We start from the raw sequence: 27,359 nt of genomic DNA on the forward strand, positions 1-27,359 counted from the left end.
GCATACAACGGGTGCGAAGCTCTTGCTTTGCTTTTTTTACCCATTGAACTTGTTATCCGAAATAAATGTTATTCAAATGACTTTAATAAAAAAAAAGGTATATTTTGCCATAATGAATAAAACCAGTTAGGTGCCATTAGTTCTACGGACTTAGGTAGGGGAAACCATAAACACTTTCCCCACCTCATAGGATTAGTACTACTTCGTCTGCTCTATTGCTCCAGTTTTTGTCAACATACATGTAAGTGGAGAGGAGATCATTCAGCCTGGTATTATTTACGGATATTCAGCTACATGTAAAAACACTTAATTAAATTCGAAGAGGAGCAAGAGCTAAGTATGTAATCTCTGCAATGTATGTAATCTTGAGCAGATATACGAATAAGTACTTAGGGCTAGAAAGCTACTTATGGGCTAAGTATTCAACTAAAGTTTAGACAAAAAAATAAGGGTTAGGGGTGTTATTGGTACACTGAAGACTAGACTATACATAGGGTCTAAATGGTAAACGGTAAATGGTAAATGGTAAATGGTTGTTTGATTTAGGTGGTTACATGTAAGTGTTGTTCAAGTGTGACTAGTATTTCTTTAGAGTTGGCTTATGAGTAGATCGGCTACAATTACGATTGTTGTCATGGCATATGGCATGGAGCAGGATCGAGCAATATATATACAAGTATGCATATATTCGTAATTCAATTGCTTGGCTGAGCGGGAGCTGGAGGAGCTGAAACTGGAGCTGAAGTCTGTTGTCTGCGCGGTCAAGCGACGATGTCGCTACCGGGATTGTAGCCAAAGTAGTTCAGGTTGAACTCGTCGCTGAAGAGCACCTCCTCCTCGGAGGGCTCCACCTGGTGCGACATCTGAATGCCGAGCTCCATGGGATCAATTTCAGTGATGTAGTACTGCGAATTGCCGCCCCCCATGTGGCTATTGCCGCCCATTTGGTTGTGACCGCCGCCGCCCAAGTTGCTGCCATGTTGCTGCCGTAGGACACTTTCCGTTACCACCACGTCCTTGTGTATGGGATTCAAATAGTCTTTGAATAAAATCGATAGAAGAGTAGAGAGTTAGAAATTAATCATCTTGGGATAAGTGTGAAGCCTTTACGATTATCACTCACCATTATCCAACAGGACATCGTGGTAGGTGCTGATGATGGAGTTGACCGACTGCACCTCCACCTCGCGATGGATTCCATTCAGTATTTGACCCGCCGTCTTTCGCAGCTCATCATCGCTCAGCAGATCGTTGAAGGGCAGTAGTCTTTGGTGGTGATGATTGTGATTGTGGTGATTCTGGTGGCTGTGGTGGTGATGCTGCTGCTGCTGGTTGCCGTCAGTGCTGCCACCACTGGACGGCTGCATCATTTCCTGGGTGAGAGTAGCCGCTGCCACCGCCGCTTCATCGTACATGCAACTACTGGCCTGTGCCACATGTTGCTGCTGTGCCGCCGGATGCTGTTGCTGCTGCGGCGAGTGCTGCTGGTGTTGCTGCTGATGCTGCTGCTGCAGTTGCTGCTGTTGCTGATGCTGCTGTATACGCTCACGATTGATCGACTCCATTTTGAAGAACAAGTCCAGCCGTTGCTTCTTCTGCAATTTCAATGGTATTAATATGAGTTTTATGCGGTTGCTTAAAGGATATTCACTTACATGCTCCCAGGCCAGAACATTCTCTGCGGAATCTCCGCTGGAAATGGCCCACAGGTGACCGGCTCCTTGGGGCGCCTTAACTCCCTTCCGAAAATGTGGGTTAATCGATAGATTATGTCGAACGGAGTTCTTCCAGCGGTCATCATTGGATTTGTAGTAAGGGAAACGATCGCTAAAATTTTGAGATAAAAGAGAATTAAAGTTAGGTCATACATATATTGTTCCTCGCCATCTTCAGGACGTTTTTTCTTCACATCATAATTTTAAACAGAACTATGTTTAACATCTCTTTTGGGATTGGCTCTCCTACGTGGACACTCACTACTGGCCAGTTGACCAATTGCAATGAAAGTTTCAGCCCCCATTTCGACCAGCCAATCCCGAACGGAAACGAGGCAATTTTCACGAAAACACGTCATTGAACAGCACTGCGGCAGACCTATACTAGTCCGTTGAATGCCTGACTGGGGTATACGGACACGGACACGGACATGGACATGGACATGGACATGGACACGGAAAACGAAAAACGAAAAAAAGACATGGACAGGGACGCTGGCACAAATTATGCGTCGTTTCTTTCCTTTTTCCCTGGGCTCTCTAGCTCGTTTTTTCTTACTAGTCAGTCACGAACAAGCGATTTCGGGTGGTAAAAAAAATAGAGAATGAAGCATGCCCCATGTCTAGGAGGTGGAAGAGCCCGCAATCAGCCCACTACCACTATCCACCACACATTCCCACTCCCACTTTTCAGATGTAAAGAGGAAACAACGACGACCGGAAAGGACATCGCGTGCCAGGATTCTTGGCTGTGTTTTGGGCTGTGAGCTGTTGGCTATGGGCTTTGCGCTCGGTTGGGGGCTTTTGGCGGACAACAAAATGGAAAGTATTTCAAATTACGACACACAGAGGATTGGAGTGGGTGGGCGGCACGCGCCGTGGAGGAAAAACAACCCCCGAATGGGTCAGGCTATGTCATTGGTTAACTGCCACTGCCCCCGGGGTTTTCTCTCCACCATTTTCTACGCCCACATTTCAGCTCGAAAGCAATCCAAAAAATTTCAGCACGCGAGCCAGGAAACGTGGAGCTTGCTTTTGGTGGCCCCAAAGCACCCACCTTTTCTTTCGCTTTTCCGTATTTTCCTTTTCGGATTTCCCTCTTTCGAGAGAGAAATGACGACTCATAAATGGAGAAATGAACTGAAATATGAAAATCCACGGCATGTCCCCAACCCCTAAAAAGCGAACTCCTTAATGACCCCTCGGCAATGTCCTGACAACTGCGATGTGTGGAGCAAGTGTGTATCCCCCTCCCGTTTGAACCCGGAATACATGTATGTACATATACGAACTATTGCCGGGATTTGGCACGCAGCCCGTCATGACGCATCAAGCCATGATATGGCACTTGAAATTGCCTTCGCCGGAGTTGGGATCTAATATCCCCATGAATGGAATCAACTCCATTTGCGAGTGACTTGCCTGGCTTGCCCACTGAAAGGAGTTGGTTTTCCAAATACACTTTTAGTTCTGGATCTATGTCATGACGACTTTTGAATTCTATTAAAGTCCATAAAAAAGCATCTAGCCCAAAAGAAATCATCCTTTTAAATTTGATATATTTTTCGCAATATACAAGTTTTAAACCGCCCCAAACACCGTTGTCATATCCTTTTTTACCACATGCACTTGAAAATTTCAAAATATTAAGTCAGCCATTGAAAGTCCGGATGGGATAGTTTATGTTTATGGGCGCTGCATGACTGTCTGGTCTTAATCATGCACCCAGCAAATCGATAGCATATACATGTACATATACATACATACATATATCTGACGGAACAGGTAAATTATATAAAACTACAAGTGTGTATATCATGTTTTGTCTGCCGCACTTGTCGAATTGTCAACGTGGCTTCAAGCACGTAGTTCTCCCCTCGATGGGGATATTTTACGGGGTAGAAAGCACCCACCATTTAGTAGGGGTGTTGGTTGGAGCTCCTGAGTGGCTTCGTTACTTTTGGTAAAATCAAATACCCGCTATCAGCGTCGTCATCGTTGTCAATGAATTTGAATGACTGACTTTGCCTCGGATTTGAATTCGGATGACTACCCAAAGTATAAACGATGGAGAGGGCAGGCTGGCTCTGCTGTGAAATTGTCGAAATACACGGAATGCCCGCCCCAATTTTTACCAATTTAGTCCGCTGATAATAACTATATCATCTAGCATACATCCGCTCAAAATTAAAGCTAAATTAAAGCTTATGCTATTTTGGAGATTGTAGCCCAAAGACAAGAAAAAAGCTTACTCTGGTACTTGATTAATTGAAGCCAGGATTATGCCTGGTTAGGTGGCACCAATGAACACCGTACGTACTTTTGTACAACTGAAAGCTAGATTAAATGCAGTTTTCGGTATCTACCAGTAGCTGTCCAGCCCTGATGAGAATTGCTATGTAATTGACTACCCAATAGCAGCCGCATTCCGATCGCCTCGCCTCCATGGCAGCCATTTCGGGCCGTGATGAGGTCTGATAGGCTCATAGGCCCATAGGCTCATGGGCTGCGATGGTCGCTCGGACTAGTTGGTTGCCCAGGGGCTGGAGGTTTCGGAGGCTCCGGAGGCCAGAGACGAGAGGCTTAAAGACCTGGAGGCCCAAAGGCCCAAATGGGCCGGGCCGTGTCTGGAAGTGCCTGGCACGCAAGCCACCTCAAACACACTCTGGCGCTTCATTTTTTTTACATGGCAGCAAGGACCAGGCCGCCAGACTGGGCAACTACTTTTGGCCCCGGATCCGTACTTATATGTATATATAAATATATATATATGGGGATTTATAGTATATATCTGAATGGCTGTGGGGCCCACACTATATTTATTGCACTGCGCTAGTCAGTTCATAAATTGTTGCGGCTCGTTGGCTCTGCCTGGCCAATAAAAGAAATTGCCTGGATTTATGGCCAGGAGGAGAGTCGAAAGTAGAAGTTGCCTCATTTCGGCTGAGCAAAATGAAAAACTTTTTAATGGCAATTGCCAAATTTTTTTTGGTTTGCTTCTTTTTTTTTTGTGCTCTCGCTGGGCGTAACTGTGGCCAGCCACGCCCCCCGAACGAAACTGGTAAATCGAAAGCCAAAGTTATCCCAAGAACATCGTACTCGATCTTTGTTGGCAGTTAGTTTAAGCCAAGAAACATGTGGCAGAAGTTATTTCGTTGTGGGAGAAGGTCGTCAGTCTCAAAAACGAAAATCCCTTGACTTTCCACAACTAAACTCGTTAAGGCCAAAATCGGAGATAGTCTTGACATTTCCATATAAGGAAAAATCATATTTATTTTAGGCTTAAGAACTGAGTGCTTTTTGCTAGTTGCACCACTTGAAAAACAATTTTAGCAGGAGTATGAGTAAAGTAAATGAAGTAAATAAAAGTTACGAAATGCATTTGACATGTCAGCCGGCTTCCTTTGCAAGGGTTACGCATAAATTCTGATAGGTATCCTAGTTGCGGTCGCCGAAGGGAGTGGGGGCCCCTGCCACATGTCCTGGCCGATCAAGCATGATCCGCATCCCATAAACACTCAATATGCATTCGAAATTGACCGGAAGAAGGGGCGGCGGCGTACCAACCCCCGCTTAACCCACTTAACCCCTTAACCCGAACCCCGAACCCCGGACTCCAGACCAGGTAATTGCTCTCTAGCATTTGGGCATGAGCATGAGCATGGACATGGGCATGGGTACGTCAAACACCTGATCCCCGGGATGCAATGATGCATGTAAAAGGTGTAGAAAAGCCGGAAGGACCCCGACTTGCACCTCCAACCCCCGCAATTAATAATTATTGTGAGCAGTGGAAATTTCATGGGCAATTGCCAGGGCGAAACGATTAAGGATTGGAGGGGAGGTTATTCGGGTCGCGTGGGCCAGCAAAGTTCCGTAAATTGCCATTGGAAAACGTGGGTTTTGATGGCTAAAAGCCCCTGCGCAGGCGCCATTTTTGCCTTGACTGCGCGAGGACACGGCCCTGGAACTCGAACCCCAAACTAAAAAAAAGAGAAATAACCCATCCTCACATCCTTCCCTCCTGCGAAAACCCAAAACCCAAAACCCAATACCCAGTACCCAATACCCAGAAACCCCCTGTTTGTCAACCCACACCCAACTGGGGGCCGCAAGGTAAATTTGTGAATGGTTAATGAAAAGTTCCCCAAATCTGCACGCCCATTGGAACTGAGCCGAAACTTCTTGGACTGTCGATTCATTACATTAAACATTACGGGGGAGGTGAGGTGCGCAGGTGATGGGCAAATGTCATAAATTATTTGCCTCCCCCTCTTCTCAAACCGGGGGGGGTGGTTTTATATGTAAATTTATATAGGATATTTACACGCAACATTCGCGGCCGCGGCTTCAAATATTTACACTGATTCCGGGGCTTCGAACACAACAAAAGGACGAACAACAAAATACAGGTGGGAAATAGTGGCGTGGGGAGGGGAGAGGGGGGCGAAATGCCAAATTAATGAACCTTGAAAAATGTGTTAAAACTTTTTGTTTTCTTCGTCTACGACTCTCGTCGAATTAATATTTTCCAACAGAATGGATTGTGGAAATGGAAACACGATGGTCTGCGAAAAGTAGGCAATGACTAGCTAGTTTTGAATAATATTAAATACTTTATTAACAGGATTTACCATTAGGAATGCTTAAAGCTTATTAAACGAAAACTACTTTAAGCCCTGTCAAATTATTTTTATAAAACTACGAATATTTACAAACACATATTACATAGGTCTATATGTAACGCCCAAATTAATGGGTTCCTAGTGGTATTAGCTGATAGATAGAGAATAGAGACCAGTTTGGCGTAAACAACTTGTTGAACAACCCGCAAATAGTTTGGTTAACCACATTTTTGTTTTTCACCTTATGTGAGAAGGCAAGTTACGACGAGTAAATCCAATTTTCCAGCCCATAAATTTGTTTGAGCTGCTAACTTTTGGCACTTTCATTGTTGCCGCTGTAGTTCGCTTGCTGGTATTGTTGCACTTCGTGTACTTTGGTTAACAACCAAGGAGCGAAATCGCAACACAAACACCTGACGAACGAGGAAATCAAATGGCCAACGGGAAAGGCCAAGAACAAATGCTTGAGATTTGTTTAATTGCATCCGGCTGGCGTTTTTTACCCCCACAATAATAGAAGGTAAACACTCTACAAAATGGCGTCCATCCAAATGGGCGTGAAGTTGGTGGTGGGTGGTTCAGTGGGTGATTCGATGGGGGACATTACTTACGATATCCATTGGTATATGCCCGACACAGTCAGCTCACCCTTATCCTCGAGGGCGTATTCGATGAGCTCCGTGTAGGTGAACGGTGGTTTCTTTGGCCTGCTTGTTTTGCGGTGGTTGGTTTTGGATTTCAGCCACGTTGGTGGGTGGTTCGGTGGTGCGGTGATTGGGGGGTTGGGTGGTTAGGTGGTTGGGGAAATTCGTTGGTGGCATCGATTGGAGAACGTCAAAAGCATATGGTGAACGCACAAATCGGGGAAAAAGATTAAATATATATTAAAAAAAAAAAACGGGTTATCTTAGATTAAATTTAGATATTTATAAATGAATGTAATAAAATCCTTGGCAGGGAAATTAAGAAAGGCAATAAAATGCCTTGCACTTAGCAAACGTTATTGAAGAATAATGCTAGTGTATATAAAATGGCAGACTGAAATACAAACAATACGAGAACTTAATGAATCCAACTAGTAAAAACAAAATAAACATATTATATTATCAAAACAGAATGGATACTAAATGAACGGTAGTTATTTAACTGATACAATACGTGTACGTGCCAAATAACTTTATCCAGAAGGAGTAGAGTAAGAACTTAGCTCAATTCAACCAAATATTACAAATGTTTATTATATTGTCAACCTTATATAAATGTATTAAAATGTGTTTATTAGATCGAAATATAGATCGATAGAAAATAGATCTTCCAACAAAAGAATAAAATAAAACATTTAACATTAATATTTAATATTTAACTGTCACATTTAGTTGTTTTTTATTTCGGCTACACTTACGCTTTGGACGAAGTATCCTCGACGACAACGTGCTCGGCAACGATCATGTCATTACCGTCCAGCTCCGAGGTGACCTCCATTACCAGCTCCTCAAACTTTCGCCCAGTCTTGGTGGAGCCCACTCCGGCCACGCCCCCAGCTGCTGAAGCGCCAGCGGAGGCGTTGCACCCTCCACCTCCCGCTGGCATCGCTGCTGCATTGGAGCAGCTCTTGGGCGATCTGGCCCGTTGATCCACCATACCGGATCCGAGGGATTGATTTGTGCTTGTGGCGGATGCGGATGCGGCGGAGGCGGATGAGGGCGAGCTGGAACTGCAGGGCGACGTGCTGATCGCCACTGCCGTCGGAGGCAGATGTGGGGGAGCACTGCCCTCCGGCAGATTGACCGCCTGTCCGAGTACCTGATTGTGCGGCGACAAGTGCGGGAACTCGTCGAACTTAAAGTTGAGCAGCCACGAGAGGTTCTTATCCTCGAAGTCCACCTCGGTGGCTTCATTTGCCCCACTTCCCGAACCGGATGAGGTGCGTCGGCCCGCCGACAGTATGCGCTGCTTCTGCGGCACCAGAAAGTGTTGATTCTGATGAGGGTTCTGTCCAGGACTGGCATTCTGTGGTGTAGACTGCTGCGTGTGATTCGATGCATTTTGAGCTGATGATGATGTTGGCGTTGGCGGCGGCAGAGTGGCATTCAGTTGTCCCAGCTCCGCCTGCAAGCCGGAATTATAACGATGGTCCAGTTCCAGAAGCTCGCCACCCGTCCAACCACCATTGTCCTCCAAAGGAGCACTCGATGGTGGACAGTGCGAATAGGCGGCGGTGGGCACCAGAAGACTGCTATCATAGGCAAACAGATCGTTGATAAAGGATGTTGAGGATTGAGCGGGTGCAGCGTTGGCTGGCGGATTACTAGGCGGCTGTTCCAGCTGCAGGTGGAACTGCAGATCCCCGGCATCGTAGTCCAAGTGTCGCTTCTTCCAGGGATTCGCCTCGATGTGCTCGTAGTCGTGGCCCAAAGTGAGCTCCTCCTGGTCGTCGAACTTGCGCTTCAGGAAGTTGTAATCGCCGGGAAGATTACTGTTGCTATCATTTTGATTGGTGGTACTGCTATTGTTGTTGTTGTTGCTGCTGGAATTCGATGTGGGGCTGGATGCATTGCCCGTTCCATTGACGGGCATGTTGACAATCATGATGTCCTGGCGGCTGTCTCGCTTTCAAACACGTAAGCCAAGCCAAACACACTTTGCGGAAAAAAAGCAAGTAACACCGGAAAAAAATTGACCTGTTTTGTCTTGTGTTGCGTTGTGGGGACACGAAGGATATTTCTTCCTTTATTTCTAATTTTTTGGTTTAGTCAAGAGCGGCAATTGGAAACTAGTCGGTCCGAACTGGCTAACTGTCTCGCGCTGCGACTGGCCACGGAATGCGATGGGCCGCCAGGAGCTCAGACCAACTTGGCTGGGCTGAGCTGCGCCTGCGCCCTCCTGCCACTCATCCACATCCACATCCATATCCACATCCACAGCGACATCCACATCCACATCCACCACCCCGGACACCCAGTCATGCACATAAGCGGTACGCCTGCAGTCGATGGAGAGAGGACCCGTACCTGTGTTGGCGCAGGTACAAATAAGTAAGCCATATTATAGTCTCAGGACTTGCTCTTGTATTGTACCAAGCTGAGTTTGAAAAGCAACCAAGCACATCTGGGTACAACCAACCAAGCACTGGTGCCACTTGCCACCACTGAGCCCAGGTCATGTGCCGCTGGTTCTGCTTGGTCGCTCGATTCGGCCATAATCGAACATGTGCGCCAAGCTGTCCGTTAGCCAATTTCGCGCTGACATGGTGCGGGGTGCGGGTTGCGGGAGATAGGTTCTGGATCCAGGGTGCTCGGTGCAGGGTGCAGGGTTAAGGGTGCGGGGTGTGGGGTGCAACCAATGAAGCGTCAAATCGACGCATTTATACACTCCACGTACCCAATGTTCTCTGTATACCCTGAGCAATCCGCACAGGTGATACACCACATAGTTTTGACGAAATACGCCTCCATGTGCGACTCGGCCGAAAAGAAAGCAAAAGTTTTTCCTCTGAGCCACAAGCATAAGCAAAGATCATGGATTACACACTTTTTCAGAACAACAAAAGATCCTGATTGGATTAGATCAACAGTTTGTATGGTATAGTCAAACAAATATTCTCTTTTCATCATCAATTGTTTGCTATGTTAAGTACCTGTAAAATCCAGACTTTTTTTTAGCTGTATGGCTCCTTTTATCCTAATTATAATAATAAGTCATTTAAAAATACGTTTTCCAAACGTTGTTATCCTAATTTCCGGCATAAAACAATCAGTTTTTTATGCATAACATTGGAAATATTTGTCTAAATTTGGAATGTCGTACCTCGTTGAAATCGTAGTAAAATTTCCAATCGATGTGCATTCAATCCTTGAAACTTTCAAATTTTGCCACTTTTGCAATAAATCATGATGTAACCCCTTAAAAAAATGTGAAAATAAAAAAAAAGTTTTTTTCAAACAAAGGTAAAACGTAATATGGGTCATTTTCTAATGTAAATAACTGCAATAAGAAGTCTTCGTTATAGGTATAAGATATCTTTCACTCCAAATATAGCAAAAACCGCATTTGAAACACTCGTATTTTTGGCAAAACTTAAAAACTTGATTACAGTAAAAAACAAGAAAGAACGCTATAGTCGAGTTCCCCGACTACCTGATACCCGTTACTCAGCTAGTGCAAGTGCGAAGAACAGTTTTTGGCGGTTTGTGGGCGTTAGAGTGGGCGTGGCCAAAAGGTTTTTGGCAAATAGATAGAAATTTACAAGACTAATACAAAAATGAAAAAATATCAAAACATTTTTCAAAAGTGTGGGCGTGGCAGCTTTGGGCGGTTTGTGGGCGTTAGAGTGGGCGTGGCAAAAAGTTTTTTTGCAAATCGATAGAAATTTACAAGACCAATACAAAAATGAAAATAATGAAATTAATAATAATTAAAGTTTCAAATTTAGTCAATTTTGCAATTTTTTCTTCAAAATATGAAATTTTATTCTTCCGTGCAGACAAACAGATGTGGATCATAATCTTATGTTATATGCTGTATGCCATCGCACTTTTAGCTATTTGCATTTAAAACTAAATCATTATAAGAAATCAAAAAAAATGTTGACGAAAATAACGAAGGAAATACCCACAATAAACTACTATTTGTTCAAGTTCGCAAATAATGTTGGTATTACCTTTTTGTCTTATTTGCAAAGTACAACCGTTTACCAAAAAAGATGCACATTAGCACTTCGGATTCTCGTTTATTTAATTCCATTGATCACCGGTTGAATGAATGTGAGACATGAATATATATGTGTGAATGAGTGTTGAATATAAGTGGGCGATTTTTTTCCATTTTGGGGGATAAATGCATTTGCTTAGTACAATATGGTTCCAATCCTACTCAGTACAATTTTGTTTGACAAATTGAAGTGATTAGTTTTATTCTTTGTTTCGGCCTGTTGTTCTGATGTCTCCGATCATCGTTAATTTAGGCATGTTATTGAATATTTTTCTTTTTATATTGTTTTGGTTTCTCATCGAGCTTTAGTTCAACTAGATCGATCGACACCCTTGAATATGACTTGACATTTACTCGTTAATAAGGAAACATTCGTGTTTTGTTGTTCACAGGACATTTTTATGATTTCCCTGTGAACTGAGGGTGGCGTATGAATAGATTTATCCGAGCAAATGGGAAAAAATTTTTAAACAGTTGTTCTGTTTTAATTGCTTATATTAATAGCCGCGAATATGCTTTTGGGTAATGTGTGAAGTAGCATCTCCACCTGTTTCTGCTTTATTTTTTTATGGTCTCAGCTGCGTGTTCAAATAAAAGTTACTTTATCTTCTGACTGCTGGTAGTATTGTGTATACATATATATTTTATACATATTTGAATATTCTGCATTTCTGGCCTTTTTTTTTACGTGTGGGTTAAGATAAAGCTTAGGAAATGTTTTTAATTCTGAGCTGGAAAACGCGTAAAACATCAACTTTCCCTTTCATTTTTTTGTGTAGTTTTTATCTTCTTCGCTCCCTATTTCTTTCTCTTTCTCTGCTGTTTTTTCATCTCGCTCTATTTCGTGTGTTTGGTTTGTTAACTTCCTTTTTTTAATCGCCGCGTCTTTCAGTTCTACCACTTCCAAATCTCATAAGTTTAGTCCAAACCGTCATCGACGAAATCAGCAAAGCCCTTTTTAGTCTTTGGCTCGCTCGACTCTCCAGCTTTTTCACCCGCTTGGCCAAAAGCAGCACCCACATCTCCACCGGGCACGAACTTCTTAATAAGGTTAAATATTTTGGGGTTCGACACGTACTTCGTGATGTTGGCCGGGTTTGCCAAAATGTCCTACAAAAATAAATAAATAATAAAATGCACTAGCAACATTTGTCATTGAAATAAAAAAGTCTTATATACAAACCTGCATGGCGGCTGCCACCTCGGGATCCTTCATGGCTCCCAATAAATCAGTCATATCTACGTTACCAGGAAGTCCGCCCGGAAATCCGCCGGGGAACCCACCAGGTGCTCCGCCAGGAAACCCTCCAGGTACACCGCCGGGGAAACCAGACGACCCACCGGGGAATCCTCCATTTGATCCACCAGAGCTGGCATTCTGCTTTTCCTGCTCCTTGCGGGCGCGCCTCTGTGCCCGCTGGCGTTCCTTAATCTTACGCTCGGCCTTGCGACGCTCCTGCTTCACGCGATGCTGCTCGATTTTCTTGGCATTCGGAGTGACCTCTTTCAGCCACTCGTCTGTCTCCTCATCAAAGTCCAGCTTGCATGCCTGCCGCAAGTCCTTAGCAGCCAGCTCAAAGTCGCCAAGGAGTCGACGGGCGCGTCCTCTGAACTTGTAGGCAGCTGCCGAATCGCAGTTGAGTTCCAGCGCCTTGTCGCAATCCCGGATGCAGGCATTCGGCTTCTTCAGCTTGAGGAATGCCTGACCACGCTTGGCGTGGAACAGGGCATTACCCGGGTTCAATTCAATGGCCTTGGTGTAGAAGGCGATGGCCTCGTCGAACTTTTGCTGACCGTAGGCGGAGGCCGCCTGAGCGCGCAGATCGCTCGCCTGATCCACCTCCTCTTCGGTAGGCTCCTTGTTGGAGTCGCCCATGGGTTGGGCAGGATCGTGGTCCGCCTCGATTACACCTGAAAGCAAGCGATGTTAAGACTTATACTTGATCTGTATCGTATTGACATTAAACAATTCAATTCTTTCAAGTACTTTTTGGTTTCCCAACTGATTTTCTCTTTATCAAACTATTATTTTTTTATTATTGGGATAACTTGTGTGTGATAATTACGTTTGCAACCATATACTTTAAATGAACTCTTTTACCAGATATTATATACAATGCAAAAAGGTACCTATCAATAGTTCATATTGGCGTATTTGGAGAGCCGCAATATATATATTCTGCAGCCAAGCGGAATTCAGACTTAGCTAGAAAAATACAAACTATATATGACAAGGCAACTGCCAGGGTTGCCAACGCTGCGGCAGCCAAAAATCGAAGTCCAGGGTGGTGACCCCTAATGACCACGTGACTCGGCAGAAATTGGCAAATTGCATTCCCCCGTATTCGGCACGAATTCCACACCGCACACTCACCCTCCATGTCCAGCTCCACATCCGATTCGGGATCGGAGAGGGACTCCTCGTCCTCGCTATCCACGGGCGCATTGGCGTCGGCGGAATCAGCAGCCCCAGAAGCCGGCACTTTGGCCTTTGCCCCAGCATCGCCACCGAAGGGGCACTTGCTGGAAAGACAAGCCGCGGGATGATCAACAATGCAGTAATGTTATTGTGGGACAGGGGATTATGCGATACGGAAGAATAATACTTAAATATTACGGGTAACTTACCCTCCGGCGCTGTCTTCGTTGAATTCGCCAGGCGGCACCGTGCCCCCGAACTTCTCCACAAATAATTTGACGAACTGCAGATGCGGTAGGTTAAGCACCGTGGGATTCGCGACCACAAATTCGATGAAGACCTTCAGCTTCGCCAGATCCTCGTGTTGCATCGGCGCTGCCATTTCTGTATTTCGATATTTCGTTATATCTCGACGTATCAGATCTGGTCTCCAACAATATTTGCTTAGCTTTATTTTTACTTTTGCTCTGCCCTATTGATTAGCATGCATAAATACCATGAAAAAGTACTGAGAAATATTCGTCGGTATTTATCGCTCATGTATTTTTTCAGTATTTTGTGTGCATTAAGGAGTGTTGGAAAACGTGGCCACTTTTTAAAAGCTAATATTTTTTAACCGCCATACCCCAAAACTAAATGCAACTGAAGCCCTTGAATCCCTTTATTTATAAAAATCTACAACTGCTTAAGAAATTTACCCCATTGGCATTGAAACAGTTCTGTGTTAATCATTTTAGTATTTTTTTATTTTCAATGTTTCGTCATGTTTTTTTTTTTGTTTGCTTTTGTCTTTTGTTTTGTTGTTGTTTTTTTTTTTAGCTTTTTTCATTTTTGTTTTGGAATTAATTTATTAATTAATCTTTATGTTTACTTATTGATTTAGTATCTTCTTCACGCTTATCTCTGTTGTCGCCGCCGATTTCGTCTTTGCTTTGTTTTTTTTTTCAGCTTTCTTTCCTTCCTTTTCTTGAGAGTTGGAGGGGGGGGGGGAGGAGGAGCTGGTTAAAGGGTCAGGGGTCGAATAATGGGGACAACTGGAGATGGGGTTCGGGTGTTAGAATGGTGTGGAGTGGTGGCGAATGCCTATTCTGAGTGCCATTCTCTCCGTGCTCGCTCGCATGCAAATATTTTTCATATCCGTTCACTTTAAATAATTTTTTAGCATAACTATTAAATAATTTTTTCATATATCATACATATATGTATACATATATATGTAAATATATATATGTATATTCAGTTTGTTTTTTCGCAATTCGTTCAATTTAAATTTTATAATTATTATCGTAATTATTATTTAATAAAATACTCAACAAATAATTTAATGGGTTTTGTTTTTCTCGCCTGCCTCCAGAGTTTCATCGTTTTTCTTACTGTTCTGCTGTGCTTTTTTCATTTTTCTTTATAAGTATTTTTATTTTGATTCGTTTAGTACTATTTAAACACTTAGTAGGTATTAATTTGTTTAGCTTTATACGCTTGCGTGTGTATTCTTGAGTGTGACAACTTTCTCTATGAAAAACTAATTAGAATCGAATGAAAGACACAAATAAATAAAAACATCTCATGGTTTTTTTATCAAACATTTCGCTTGTTTATTTTGTTTCTCTTGTTGTTGTTTCTGTTTCTTGTTTGTTGTTGGTTTCGCTGTGGATCGAACCGAAACCGTTAAGTGGTAATAAAAAATAATGGTAATCAAAATAATAATAATAGTTTTGTTTTAAATATGTATAAGTTATAATTTAAAGATGTGCATTTTACATAATTATATAATAGATAGATTCGCTCTCATACTCTATGTATCTCCTTTCATTATCTTCACTTTCCTTGCTTTCCTTTATCTTTTATGAAATTAAATTAACACACGCTCGCATCCAATCGTTATCGACAATCGATGACATCACATCGATATACATACACATTTAGATATCGACCATTATGGGCTAATTCTAACGGTTACATTAAACGGAAAAAAAATCGGAATCATTATCCTCACATCATTATTCTTTATAGAGATGCAAAAAAAAAAGTAATCTTACAAACTGATTGGCTAAAATTAAAGGAAAGTACGTACATATACAAATTTGCATACAAATCTGAAATGGTTCTTCTGGTTTTTATGTTTTTTTACGGGTTTTCTTCATTAATTTTAACTTTAATTAGGCATAAATTATTTATATAAATATTTACAGTTCTCTTTGCTATTTTTAGGGAGTTGTTGCCGCTGCTTTATATTCTTGTTCTGCTTGCCGTCCTTATCTACGCCCATTTTTGTTGCTCTCTATCGCGTTATTTTTCATTTTTTTATATTTTTACTTTTAAAACTAATTTCGGGTTACTTTTCATACTTTTTGTTTTGCGTAGACTTAAGAAAAAAATGTTTTTCGCTTTTGGATGAATCTTGCATCTTTTAGCTCCCCGCTTATTTTCTTTTCCTGTGCGGAACTATCTCTTTAAGGTTTTTTTTGTCTGGCTTTAGGCAGATTTCATATCGGTTTTACATACATATAGATCTATATATTATTGAAACATTTAGCTTGGTAGTTCATGTTTTTTTTGCAGATTTTATATATGTATATATATTTCTATTAATATGCCTTGGATATTAATATTTAATACAATGTTACGCATAGTGCATTACAAATATAATTTTAAAATTAAAAAAAAAAAACATGTATATATATATATCGATACATATATGTGTAATTTTAATAAAAACTATTACATTAGTTTACTATGTATTTAGAAGTATATTACTTCAAATGGGTTTATTTTCCGTTGATTTTTCTGATCCGATTTGAAAATCTGATCTCATGCATTACTTTTTCTTGATTTTTCTTGCATTTATATGCATTTTCTTTGTGGCATATAAAAAAATGGTTATCTGATTTCTTTCTTGAATATTTTGGAATTGCGTTTGATTCTATGAATTTTTCAGTTTTTATCGCTGCGGATTTCTATGTGGTTTAGATAGGACTATATACAAATGTATATATATATATATATATATATATATGTGTGTATATATATATATGTGTATTTTTGGTGGTGTGTTTAAGGAATTTATATTATTAAATCAATTTTTTTGGATTTTGATACAAAACAAACAAGAATAACTTTTTTAATATTTAAAATCGAATAAAATATATTGGGGTGTTTTCCAATCAAAAGCGTTAAAAGAAAGATATATATACATATATATATATATATATATATATATATATATATTTTGCATAAACGTTAACACATACAGGTATTTACCTGCATGGAGACAAAATGAAAATTTTTAATTAACATTATCGGTTTTTTTTTGTAAGGCAAAATTAGTCTGCTGTGTCTACGTTGTGTGTATGAGTAAGTGTTATTTTAATGTTTGAACTACAAACATAACCCAACAAATAATGCAATAATTTTTAATTTCCCATTGCAAATGTTTTCTTTTCTCTGCGTCTTTTAAACTTTTTTTGCTTTTTTGCGGGTTTTCCGTTTTAGTTTCTATAATGTGTGCCCTTTTAGCCTAAGCTAATTTGCTATGTAATACAAAGAAAAAAAATGTTGTTCCTTCCTTATGCTCCTTCGCGTTCTTGGGAATCGTGTTTTGCGTTTCTGTTTTGTTTTAGATGCCACCCTACTTACTAATTTACATTTAGCAATTAATTATTATTTATTATATATTAATTAATTAATTATTCTGCTTGGTAGTTATAGTTAACAAAAAAAAAGTGTGTGTTTATAGCAGCCTTTATAAACAATTTCTCAAGCTTTTTCCTCGACCATTCTTTGCAGATGTAAACTCTTTACCTGTCTTCTGCTCCTATATTTTTTTCTATGCTATTTTCTTCTGGTTTTCAGATGCAGCTTGGCTTCTTCCCCAACTTTTCGGGGTATGCCCCGGTTGTTCGTCCTTCTCCTGCTGTTTTTGCTGCTTTCCGCTCGTATTTGTTGTTTTTTTTTTTGCTTTACGCTTGTTTATCACATTTAATATATATATATGCATATATATATATTTTTTTATAGTTTTATTAATATAAGTTTTTGTTGATGGTTTGCGACTCGCTGTGAAAATCCTTGGGGTGTTGTTGTTTCTGACGGCGTTGCTGTTGCAGCAGCAATACTAGCGTGGCTTGGCGGCAGTGTCGCAGGCAGCTCCTTGTTCTCTTAAACTCCCTTGTCATCATTCCCTTCAAATCATCATAACGCTTATCTTATTTTAGAGCAGCTCTTGCTGCAACAGCAGCTTGTGCTGCTGCTGTTGCAGTTGCGCCTGCTGTTGTAACTGTTGCTGCTGCCAGCGCTTGTATTTCCCCTGATAGGTCGGTGTTCCCCCTCCTCCTGCAGCTGCAGCTGCAGCAGCATTGGCAGCGTTTGCCGGCATTGTCTGCATATTGTTTTTAATGATGGTGCTGTTATTATTGTTGTTTTGGAAGTGGGTTGCATCCATCACAGTTTCGTAGCAAAAGGCCGCTGCATCTAGAAGCGAGGCCGCATAGTTGCTACTGCTGTTTTGCAAATGGAGTTGCTGATTCTGCTGGTATTGCTGGGTTTGGAGTTGCTGCTGCTGTTGGATTTGCTGTTGGCTCGCAGCTAATGTTGCTGCTGCTACTGCGGCGGCGGCGAATTATGAGTTTGAATTGCGCTTGGTTGGCAGCTAGGACGAACTCGACTGATTCATATTGCCAAACATGTGGGCAGAGAACGATGTCTGGCCTGTTGAATTGGCCTGTGACGTTGACGATTGTTGCTGCTGCTGTTGCTGTTGTTGCTGCTGTTGTTGTTGCGCCTGCTGTTGCTGGTTAAGTGAACCGCGCCCATGCTTCGGTATCGGTGGTTGAATGTACTCGTGCCTGGCCAGCGCGAACACATCCATGCGATCCTCCTTGCGATATGCCAAACATCCCCGAATGAAACTCTGCATAATAGGACAATAACTTAACTAAGCACCTATCTGTTTTGCTTTAAATGTAAGCCACAACTCACCTTGGCCTCATTAGAAACAGTTGGCTTGTTGGAAAACTGCACTTCGGTGGCCTTCAGGATCGTATTCTCTTCCAGAATCGTGGCCTGCGACTGATTGTGACCGAAGGGTTTTTTGCCGTACAGACACTGGTAGAAGATGACACCCACACTCCACACGTCAACTTTGGAGGAGATTTTCGGCGGATTCTTGCCCACGACAAAGCACTCGGGTGGCAGATACCTAAAATAATTTTAAATATAAACAAATTACACATAATTTTTATGCCCTTGAACCTATTGCCTATCGGTACAACAACATAGTCCGATAACTCACCAGTAGGTTCCAGCTCCCTGAGAGGTCAGATCCATGCCGTGATCGGGATTGTAGTTCTCGTCGTCCATCACCTTTGACAGACCGAAGTCGGTGATCTTAATCTCGCCGCAGACGTTGCCCTCGGTGAGCAGAATGTTGCCGGGCTTCAGATCGTAGTGGATAACTGGAGGCTTAATCTCATTTAGATACTTGAGTGCAGATACAACCTGGGCAAAGAAATTTCATTATTACTTGTTGAACTCTTATTGCGAATTTGGATTTATTCCAAAAATGGTATTTTAACTCACCTGCATTATTATCGAGCGCGCTTCACGCTCGGGTATAGTCTTATGTTGCTTTAAATAGAAGTCCAGATCGTGACCATCACAGTATTCGAGCACTGTGCAAAAGGAATTCGCATCGATCTCGAATACGTCGTAAAGCTTGACGACCCGTGGATGATCAAGTGCTTTGTGAATGTTGTATTCCCGCAAAGCGTGTCTGAATTTTGGGTTATTAGCGAGGGTTTCAAAAGAGGGAGACTTTAGTATATTGATATCGATCGGCGAGGCCCACCTAATGTCACTTAAGGCTAAGCTTTTACTTTTAATCCCTAAAGTGTTCGACATTATGGTACAATGATATTTGATAGTAAAATTTAATGCACCACATATATGTTCTCTACGCAAGTCTTATCTTTAAGTACCAGGATATTTAAACTATACGTTTTCAATACACCACGGCTAACGTGTCCTTTTAGAAAACTATATCGTTATTGTCTAACCAATTGACATTCCCCCATTGACTTTTCCTGCTCTGTTTTACTACTCACTTGATATAATTAGCTTTCTTATCCTCCTTCCAATCCTTGTTTAATTGGTGCACCTTACATGCGACATAGCGTTGCTCCTTCAGGTCGAAGGCCTTGTGGACCTCTGAGAAGCCGCCCTTGCCCAGGAGCATCAACAGAAGATAGCGATCGTTTAGCACGGGATGATTGTTGAAGCGGGACTAAAAGGTTTACAGATATATGCACAACGATAAGATAAGTAGCATGCAGGAATGTGAAACGGGCATAATATGAAACTGGGCGCACCTGATCCTCGTTAAGAATCCGCTTAAGCTCTCGGATGTGTAGATTGCGCTCCCGCTCCAGCTTCTCCATCTCCAGCTGCAGGTCGGCGTCCTCCTTTTTGAGGGCATTTTGGCGCAGCTTGAGGATCTCATCGTACTCATAGTACTCCTGGGCTGTGTACGCTCCCGATACGGGGTCTGGCTTCAGGAACGTGCCCGAGTCCGAGCAGCTGCCGCTGTCATTTCCGCCGATGCCGCCACCTCCTCCTCCTCGATCTGACAATCGATCGCCAACGCCGCCCGAGTTGCCAACATTGCCGCCCGAGCCACCGCCGCCATTGTGCAGTAATTGGGCCTGATTGGCCTGCGTCGAATTGCTGCGAGAAAGACCACGTCCGCCACCGCCTCCGACACCACCAACACCACCGCCTCCAACACCACCACCTCCAACGCCACCGCCAACGGCTCCGCCACCGATCGCGCCCGCATTATTGCCACCCAATCCGCTGTCGACGCTAACGCTAACGCGATCGCTGCCCGGACCGGTGACAACTCCGCCCGTCAGCTGCGAGGAATCGTTCGAGTTGGAATTTTGTTGCTGCTGCTGTTGCTGGTGTTGCTGTTGCTGCTGCTGCTGGTTGTTCTGGTTGCTGTTGTTGTTGCGCTTGCGTCCGGACTCCGCTGGACGCTTTTTCATCAGCTGCTTTTTCTGCCGATCAATCTCTTCACGCTCAGCGGTTATTTCTTCTTGTCGCCGACTCAGCTCCTGAAACGCATAGCCGTCCGTCCAGTTCTCCTGTAAATTTACGATTAAAGTATGTTTTAAAAATTGTATTCTATTGGGGGAGCAGAGTAGCCTCCATAAAGGGATCATCAGTAATAATAACCCTCTTTTATCAATTCTTACCTGGAATGTGGCGCCCACTCGTTGGGTGACAAACTGACCGAGCCTAAGGCGATTTTGCATGCACTTCTGTCGCGCCTCCTTCTTCTCGATGCTGCTCTTCTCCTTCAAAAGCTTCTTAACCACATCAATACACTTGGCTATGTGGCACTTGTGCTGGTCGATCGTCTTCTGGTTGCCAACAATCTGGGACTTTTGTTCGTCCGACAGCCGTGTCATCTCGTCTAGCTTCACCTTGCCCGATTCGTGTTCCGCTTCGCGTTCCTGCAATTCATGCAGCGACACCTCCGTTTGAGTGGCCTTACTATAAGTGATAATGGCCGCGGGCATGGCCATCGGCGGTGGTGGTGGCAGTGGTGGTCCCACACCCACATTTACTCCAACGCCCACACCGACCATCCCAACAACTCCCAGGGAGCCGAGTTGATGCGGATGCGTTGGCACCACAGAGGCCGTCGATGTGGTCGGTGGTCCCAATTGCTGCTGTTGCTGCTGCTGTTGTTGCTGTTGCTGTTGCTGCTGGGACAGGGGCGTCTGCTGCTGGATGGACGCCAGGCTCAGGGGATGACCACCAAGGCCGACGACCACGTGTGGAGGAACCATTTGATTGGAAGTCTGTTGTTGTTGGCGCTGCTGCTGTTGCTGCGCCTTGCTGGAGTTAACATAGTGAAAGTCGGCTCCCGGTTGCTGCTGCTGCTGTTGCTGCGGCGTCTGGGTTTGGGGACTAGCTGGTGGGTACAGGGCGTAGGCGCTGCTTGTTTGCACTTGCACCTGGTTGCCAGCAGAACCGCCTGCACTGCCGCCTGTCGCAACACCGCTACCCTGCTGCTGTGCCGCCGTCTGCTGCTGCTGCTGCTGCTGGGCGGATGAGGGTGACTTGCTGCCACCTCCCGTATGTGAACCTCGGAGGCCAGCAGTATTGCCACCAGCACCACCTGGCACGCCGACGCCTACGCCCGTTTGCTGCTTATTGAAGTAGTCGTTGATCTTCTTGTTGTCGCTGACGGGCAGCATTAGGCGGGCGCTCTTGCCGCCACCGCTCCCAGAACCGGAACCAGCGCCACCTCCTCCGCTTCCAGCGCCACCAGCTCCTCCTCCGCTACCTGCAGATGCTCCCAGACGATCGCCCAGATTCAGGCCCATGTTTACCTTCGGCATATCACGAAAGGCCAATGATTTGCCCTTCAGGGTGCTGTTGTTGACCACGGTTGCTCCTGCTCCGCCAGAGCCACCGCCACTCCCCGCCTCATCTGCACTAGTGGCACATGGCGGCATTTTCCGCTTCCGTTTTCGCTCCGCTGGCGTCCGAGGTTTGCCTACCGTCAACACCGACGTCGTCGTGGTCGTGCCTGCCGACAAGTAGCCCATCTCGCCTCCATTATTGGAGTGCTGAGGCGGCGGCGGCGGCGGTTGCTGCATTCCTAGTGCGGGCGCAAAGGCGGGATGTTGCTGTTGTTGCTGTTGAATCGCTGATGTTCCAGCTCCTGGAGTTGCTGCACCGCCACTCAGCATATCATTGACATCCTTCTCGCTGTGCGAGGAGCCAGTGCTCATATTCGAATCCGGATTGCTGCTACCCTGATGCAGCCCTTGCAGCGACTGCTGGTGGAAGTGTTGCTGCTGCTGGTGGAGTTGTTGTTGCTGCTGCTGATGCAGTTGCAGCTGATGCGGATGCTTATGCAGGTGCTGCAAATGTTGCTGCGGGAGTATCTGCTGCTGCTGCGCCTGCTGCTGAGGATTCTGTTGCTCCTGTTGCTGCTGCTGCGACTGCTGCTGGGCGCTGTGATGGTTAGCAAAATGCTGTTGTTGCGGGGGCGGGGGCTGTGGTTGCTGCTGCTGCGGCGGTTGCAGCTGCTGCTGCTGATTGGGATGGTGGTGACTTAGGGCCGAAGTGGTCTGCGGGGCCATCTGCAACTGAGCGCCGGCGGACATCTGTAATAGAAAGCAATACAACATTTATTTATTAAGAAATATTAATATTTTATTTAATTCTAGATGAAGTTGCGATTTGAAAAGCATTTTTCGCTTATTCATTAATAAAAAAAAAATATATAAATTGAAATTCCCTAATTTTGAATAGCCAGCTTAGAGAATTCTTTCTTAAAAATATATTAATTAAATAAGTGAATTTCTCATTCAGCTGCTGCATTTCTTGACGCCTGCAATTAATGTTTTAAGTCTACAATTCTTTTTGCATTTAGCGTATGCAATGGTGTGTACATATTTTGGCACAATAACAATAATGAAAACCAACAAAAAGGATTTATTTTTTTTTTATTTTTCTCCTTTAATGGATTTGATTAGCTTTTTGATAAATTTACACTGTTTCTCTCCATAACTGCTTTGTGCACTTTGCAACACTGACGCCGCTTTTGTTTTGCTCAGCTGCTTCTTTCGTTTTGCAGTTGCTTTCGCTCTCTCTCTTTCGCTTTGGGCGAGATAGTGCTGCCACATGCGAGGTATTTGGAAATCGCGACTAGGTGGCAACCCGGGGCGGTGGCAACAGAAGAGTCAGCAAAGGAGAATGTGCAAAATAAGTGCGCGGGTGCAAGCGGGACGAAAATAGCGCGGCTGCGGCATGCGATTGCGTGCTCGCAAGTGCGAGTGCGAGGGAAATAACAGCAGCGACAGAGAGCGAGAATGCAGTGGCATTTGTATGTGTGTGTAATGTTTTATCAAAGAGCAAAGCGTAAAGACAATGAAAAAATTGAAAAATTTTACTAGAAATGAAAATGGCTACTCAAAACCATTTTTTTGCACTTTTTGTTGAACTTGTTCTCTTTTCGATTTAAATTTTCTTAAAACTTTCGTTTTATTCCGTATGATACTTATTTAAGTGTACAATTTTTCAGTCACAAACTCCCGTTCACCTTTTTTAAGCGCCGCATATTTTTCTGCTCACACATACGTGGCTACGTGCGTGAGTCGTGTATTTGTGTGTGTTTGGGTTTTCACATTCTATTACAATATTATCACATTTGTTTTTCCCTTTGTTTTATATTTGCCTTTTCGTTCAGTTTGCACTAATTTTCACATTTGCCTCGATATTTTCCTATATGTATATATACATATCATATAAAAATATATATATTGTTTATTTGTACATATATATTATAACCGTGTTTATTCCGATTTTTTTGCAGTCGCTCTCATCGTCGCGTGTGTGTTTGTAAAATGGTAACGAGCGGAGCAAAAAAAAGAAGAAGGTGCAAACACACAGAGAGTAGCAAGCCAAGAGAAAGAACAAGAGCGGCGAGAGGGAGAGAGCCATGGAACGAGCAAAACAGCGAGAGCGAGTGTAACTATTCGCTCATTTGCGAAAACGAAAAAGAAACCGAAACGAAAACGGTCAAAAGTACACTTAAAATTGTCACGATTGCTTTGTACACTATATTGAACGCCTTTTTTTCTATTTTGTCTTAGATTGATAAATATTTTTGTGCGCAACTTCCGCGCGCGCGTTCGTTTAAAAACAACACCGAAAGCAAACTACACACGCCACCAACTACAACTACAACTACAAATACAAGCTGCGCTACCAGCTTCGCGGCGTTGCAGCTCCTTCTTCTTTCGCTGCTGCCTTCCATTCCACCGAACTTCCAATCCGAAGCGGAAAGCAGCTGCTGCCGAATGCTGAAGAAGAGGGGTGGGGACACCGTGGGGAGTGAAAAGAGAGGAGTCCATGAGAGAGAGAGAGAGAGAGAGAGAGAGAGAGAGAGAGAGAGATGAAGAGGACAGCCGGCGTCTTTGTCAATTCGCGAGCGACGATGCCGGCAGAGGGCGCCATTGCCACAACACCACGAAACAAAGGCAACAAATACAACATGGTAACAGTGCTGCCTCCGACTTTGGAATAAGAAATAATTCAGCCAGGAACAAGCTAACTAGAGGTTTTTTTTCCAACACAACTGTTAATCTAACTATTAAAATTATAACCGCAATTTACATTTTTTTTTTGTAATTTAAATATATATTACGCCTATTACATAGAATAGCCAAAAAATCAACTCTAAAAGTAAACTTCAAATGTCAAAGAATTGTATCTGCGTGGAATGGGCAAACAAAAATGGTGCAATACGTTCTATTGAGCAGTAAATTAGTTGAATAATACAAAGTACAAAATAAAGGAATATTTATATTATGTTGTTTCGATTTCTTGAACTTCATTTTGCGAATGTCCATTAAATTTGTATTAGTCTTATGTGACTGAATTTCGGAAATAAAGATCTGAGATGTTAGCATGTGAAATCATGTTTCTCTTCACTTCACCCCTCTGTATCACTGGCCTTTTGACAACAGCTGTCGCATGGCTGCCGTTCATTCCCGAATGCATACGAAGAGAAAAAGGAAAAGGGGAGGCAGACAGAGAAGAAACGGAAGCATAAGGAAAAGCTGTGGAGCAAACGAACAAAAGAAGTGTTGCCGAACATGGCTAATGCATGAAAATTGTAACGGCCAGTGAAACACGAAATTGGCAACACTGAGAAAAACTGAGAAAGCGAGAATTACGAAGGCAATGAGGGGGAAACAACGAAAGGCCAGACAATAAAATGAGCTGACGATAACGAGGAGGGTTGGGGAAAGAGGGGCGAAGCAGAAGAAGAAGTGGTTCGACGGAGATGGAGAAGCGCAAAACCCAAAGCGACAAACGACGACGACTTAATTTTTGGGCCTTGCCTTTGCCTCACGTGGGCGCGAATGAGATAAATCTATGATGATGATTATGCTACTGCAGTGCGAAAGGGAGAAGAGAGGGACAGTGCGAAAGGGAAAAGCAGAGAGGTGCATGCGAAAAGGGCAGAGGAGCCAATGTGGAATGGAATTGCGGACCGAGATGGAATGGAATGGCACAGACAAAAATTAGGTCTCTCGATGTAAAATTGTATAAATTAACTATCAAGTTATAGGAAGCTTATATATACATTTAATTTGATTCGCTCTAATTACTTTTCATTCTTTTCGCATAAAAGCTATAAGCTATTCATGTTAATAATAACAATGCCAAGTTTTCTCTTTACACAAAACATAAATAGTAAATAGGGGAATATAAACCTGGAAGGATAAAAAAACGAAATGGAAGCAGTGAATGAAGGAAAGGAGGAGATCGGAAGGGGGACACAAGTGGGTGGTTGGGCGTTGCGTGGGTGTGGCACTGAAAACCAACGGAACTCACATGCATTACGCATATGCATTTCTTATTGAGAGAAAATCTCAGTGCGAGAGGAGGACAGAGAGAAAAAGAGAGAGAGAGAGACGTGACGGGAAAAGAGAACTAGGAGAGATGATTATGGAGAGATACATTCCAATAGTGCTTGAAAAGTCGTTGCATGTTTTCCATTGCGCTGTTATTTACAATCAAAGTGTAACATATATTTTTTAGTCCCTAGCACTATTTCAAGAAGTAGTACCTGCTAGCAAAGTTGCAATTAAGGAAAAAAATAGTAACCGAACGCGAACCAGTTTCTTTTTGGCAATATTGTTGATAAGGCAATGGTTGTGTAAATGTATGTGTTTTTTTTTAAACTGGTTTGCTGTTGTCCCGCAAGAGACGTTGACTTCATACCAAAGAAAAACAAAAGAAAAAGCAGTACAAACAGCAAAAACAAATGGAAACAAAACACACGACAAAAAAAGCACAGCAAAAACACTTCGAACCGCAACTCGGCTCGACTGCGCGGTCGGCAGCGCAGCCGGCTCTCAACGCGCCGCTTCTGCTGGCGCAGTTTAACAGTTCACGTCGATGAGTCAAGGTCGAGAGACGTCACGCAAATTTTCGTTTTCATTGCCTTTTGCTTACAGACAAAAAACACAACACAAATGGCACCAAACGAGGGACCGCATACACACACACACATGCAGACGCACATGCTGTTTTATTTTTAGACCCGAATGACGACCCGAAGAGGACACGAAGTTGCACGAGAGTGGCTGATAAAGCTGCGAGAGAGCAATACAGCAACATCTGCTCTGCTACAAAAATGAATGAATATATGTGGTTGTTGTTGCTTTAAATTTAGGCTATTGAAATTGTTGGCAATTTTAATATAAACATTATCTAAAAGGGGGAAATGAATTTGGTACTGCAATAAAAAGCACTTGATTAACCCATTTTAAAAAAGGAAAGGGTGATATAAATATGTGGGGAATTTTTGATTATAGATGTTATGGAATTCTGTATAATCTCACAGTTGAGTTAGATTTTGTAACATTTTATAAATTTTCTTTTTTTCTTTATATAAAAAATTGTTTTCTTTTCGCCATTAGGCATTTATTTCACCATAGGATAACATATGTGCTCCACTATCACGATTTTCTGACCACCAATTGCTGTTCATCATTCTTATCAAGTGGATTTCCCCTAAAATTATTACAAGTCTTTAACGCGTTTTTAAAAAAATTAGAAATGTTAATATTTTCCTATCGACCTTTTTATTATTTTTTTTGCATTACCCTACCCGAGCTATTTATTGCTTAATTTATTAATTCCCATTGGGTTAACATTAACATAGTTTTTTATTGTTGTTTTTTGTGGCCCAATTTTGCGAGCGTCGCTGTTAACGCTGGTGTCGCAGTCGACACAGGCTGGGCGCTCAGCAAAACGAGCTGTTATTGTTATTCGCTCTCTCCCTCTCTCTTTCTATAT

General features: G+C 43.0%; 3 protein-coding genes and 1 long non-coding RNA gene across 9 annotated transcripts in view; 1 reads left to right on the plus strand and 3 right to left on the minus strand.

Annotated features, from left to right (window-relative positions):
* Window positions 1–81: 81 nt before the first annotated feature.
* LOC6524298 (serine/threonine-protein kinase pakB) lies at window positions 82–10,031 on the minus strand. The gene is made up of 5 exons (XM_002100121.3): window positions 7,743–10,031; window positions 6,952–7,047; window positions 1,656–1,827; window positions 1,124–1,595; window positions 82–1,039 (listed from the first exon to the last, which is right to left on the minus strand). The coding sequence occupies exons 1-5, from the start codon at window positions 8,927–8,929 to the stop codon at window positions 762–764; spliced, it is 2,205 nt and encodes a 734-aa protein (XP_002100157.1). The 5' UTR covers window positions 8,930–10,031; the 3' UTR covers window positions 82–761.
* A 1,018-nt stretch (window positions 10,032–11,049) lies between these two features.
* Window positions 11,050–13,961, minus strand: LOC6524299 (hsc70-interacting protein 1). Its single transcript, XM_002100122.4, has 4 exons — window positions 13,679–13,961; window positions 13,425–13,573; window positions 12,234–12,961; window positions 11,050–12,160 (listed from the first exon to the last, which is right to left on the minus strand). The coding sequence occupies exons 1-4, from the start codon at window positions 13,849–13,851 to the stop codon at window positions 11,969–11,971; spliced, it is 1,242 nt and encodes a 413-aa protein (XP_002100158.2). The 5' UTR covers window positions 13,852–13,961; the 3' UTR covers window positions 11,050–11,968.
* Window positions 13,962–16,372: 2,411 nt separating this feature from the next.
* The window catches only part of LOC6524300 (serine/threonine-protein kinase tousled-like 1), a 59,956-nt gene continuing 48,969 nt past the window's right edge, over window positions 16,373–27,359 (minus strand). For 4 of the 5 annotated variants that reach the window (XM_015190113.3, XM_039377501.2, XM_015190112.3 and 1 more), the window contains 7 exons: window positions 20,720–22,648; window positions 19,835–20,608; window positions 19,571–19,749; window positions 19,047–19,239; window positions 18,760–18,965; window positions 18,447–18,666; window positions 16,373–18,378 (listed from right to left, as the gene is read on the minus strand). In XM_015190113.3, coding sequence (XP_015045599.1) covers window positions 18,118–18,378; window positions 18,447–18,666; window positions 18,760–18,965; window positions 19,047–19,239; window positions 19,571–19,749; window positions 19,835–20,608; window positions 20,720–22,648 — 3,762 coding nt within the window. In that variant the 3' untranslated portion in view covers window positions 16,373–18,117. Of the gene's footprint in view, window positions 18,379–18,446; window positions 18,667–18,759; window positions 18,966–19,046; window positions 19,240–19,570; window positions 19,750–19,834; window positions 20,609–20,719; window positions 22,649–23,586; window positions 23,763–27,359 lie in introns of those variants that run through there. The other variant, XM_002100123.3, reaches the window with a different exon arrangement.
* On the plus strand, window positions 22,781–26,834 carry LOC120322374. Of its 2 annotated transcripts, none has more exons than XR_005562167.2 (3): window positions 22,781–23,405; window positions 23,860–24,071; window positions 24,140–26,834. It is a non-coding gene; the product is annotated as an uncharacterized LOC120322374 (long non-coding RNA). The 2 variants fall into 2 exon arrangements; XR_005562166.2 differs by having other exon boundaries at window positions 22,785–23,370.

The sequence above is a fragment of the Drosophila yakuba genome, chromosome X (assembly GCF_016746365.2).
Source record: "Drosophila yakuba strain Tai18E2 chromosome X, Prin_Dyak_Tai18E2_2.1, whole genome shotgun sequence".
Classification (NCBI taxonomy): Eukaryota; Metazoa; Arthropoda; class Insecta; order Diptera; family Drosophilidae; genus Drosophila; species Drosophila yakuba.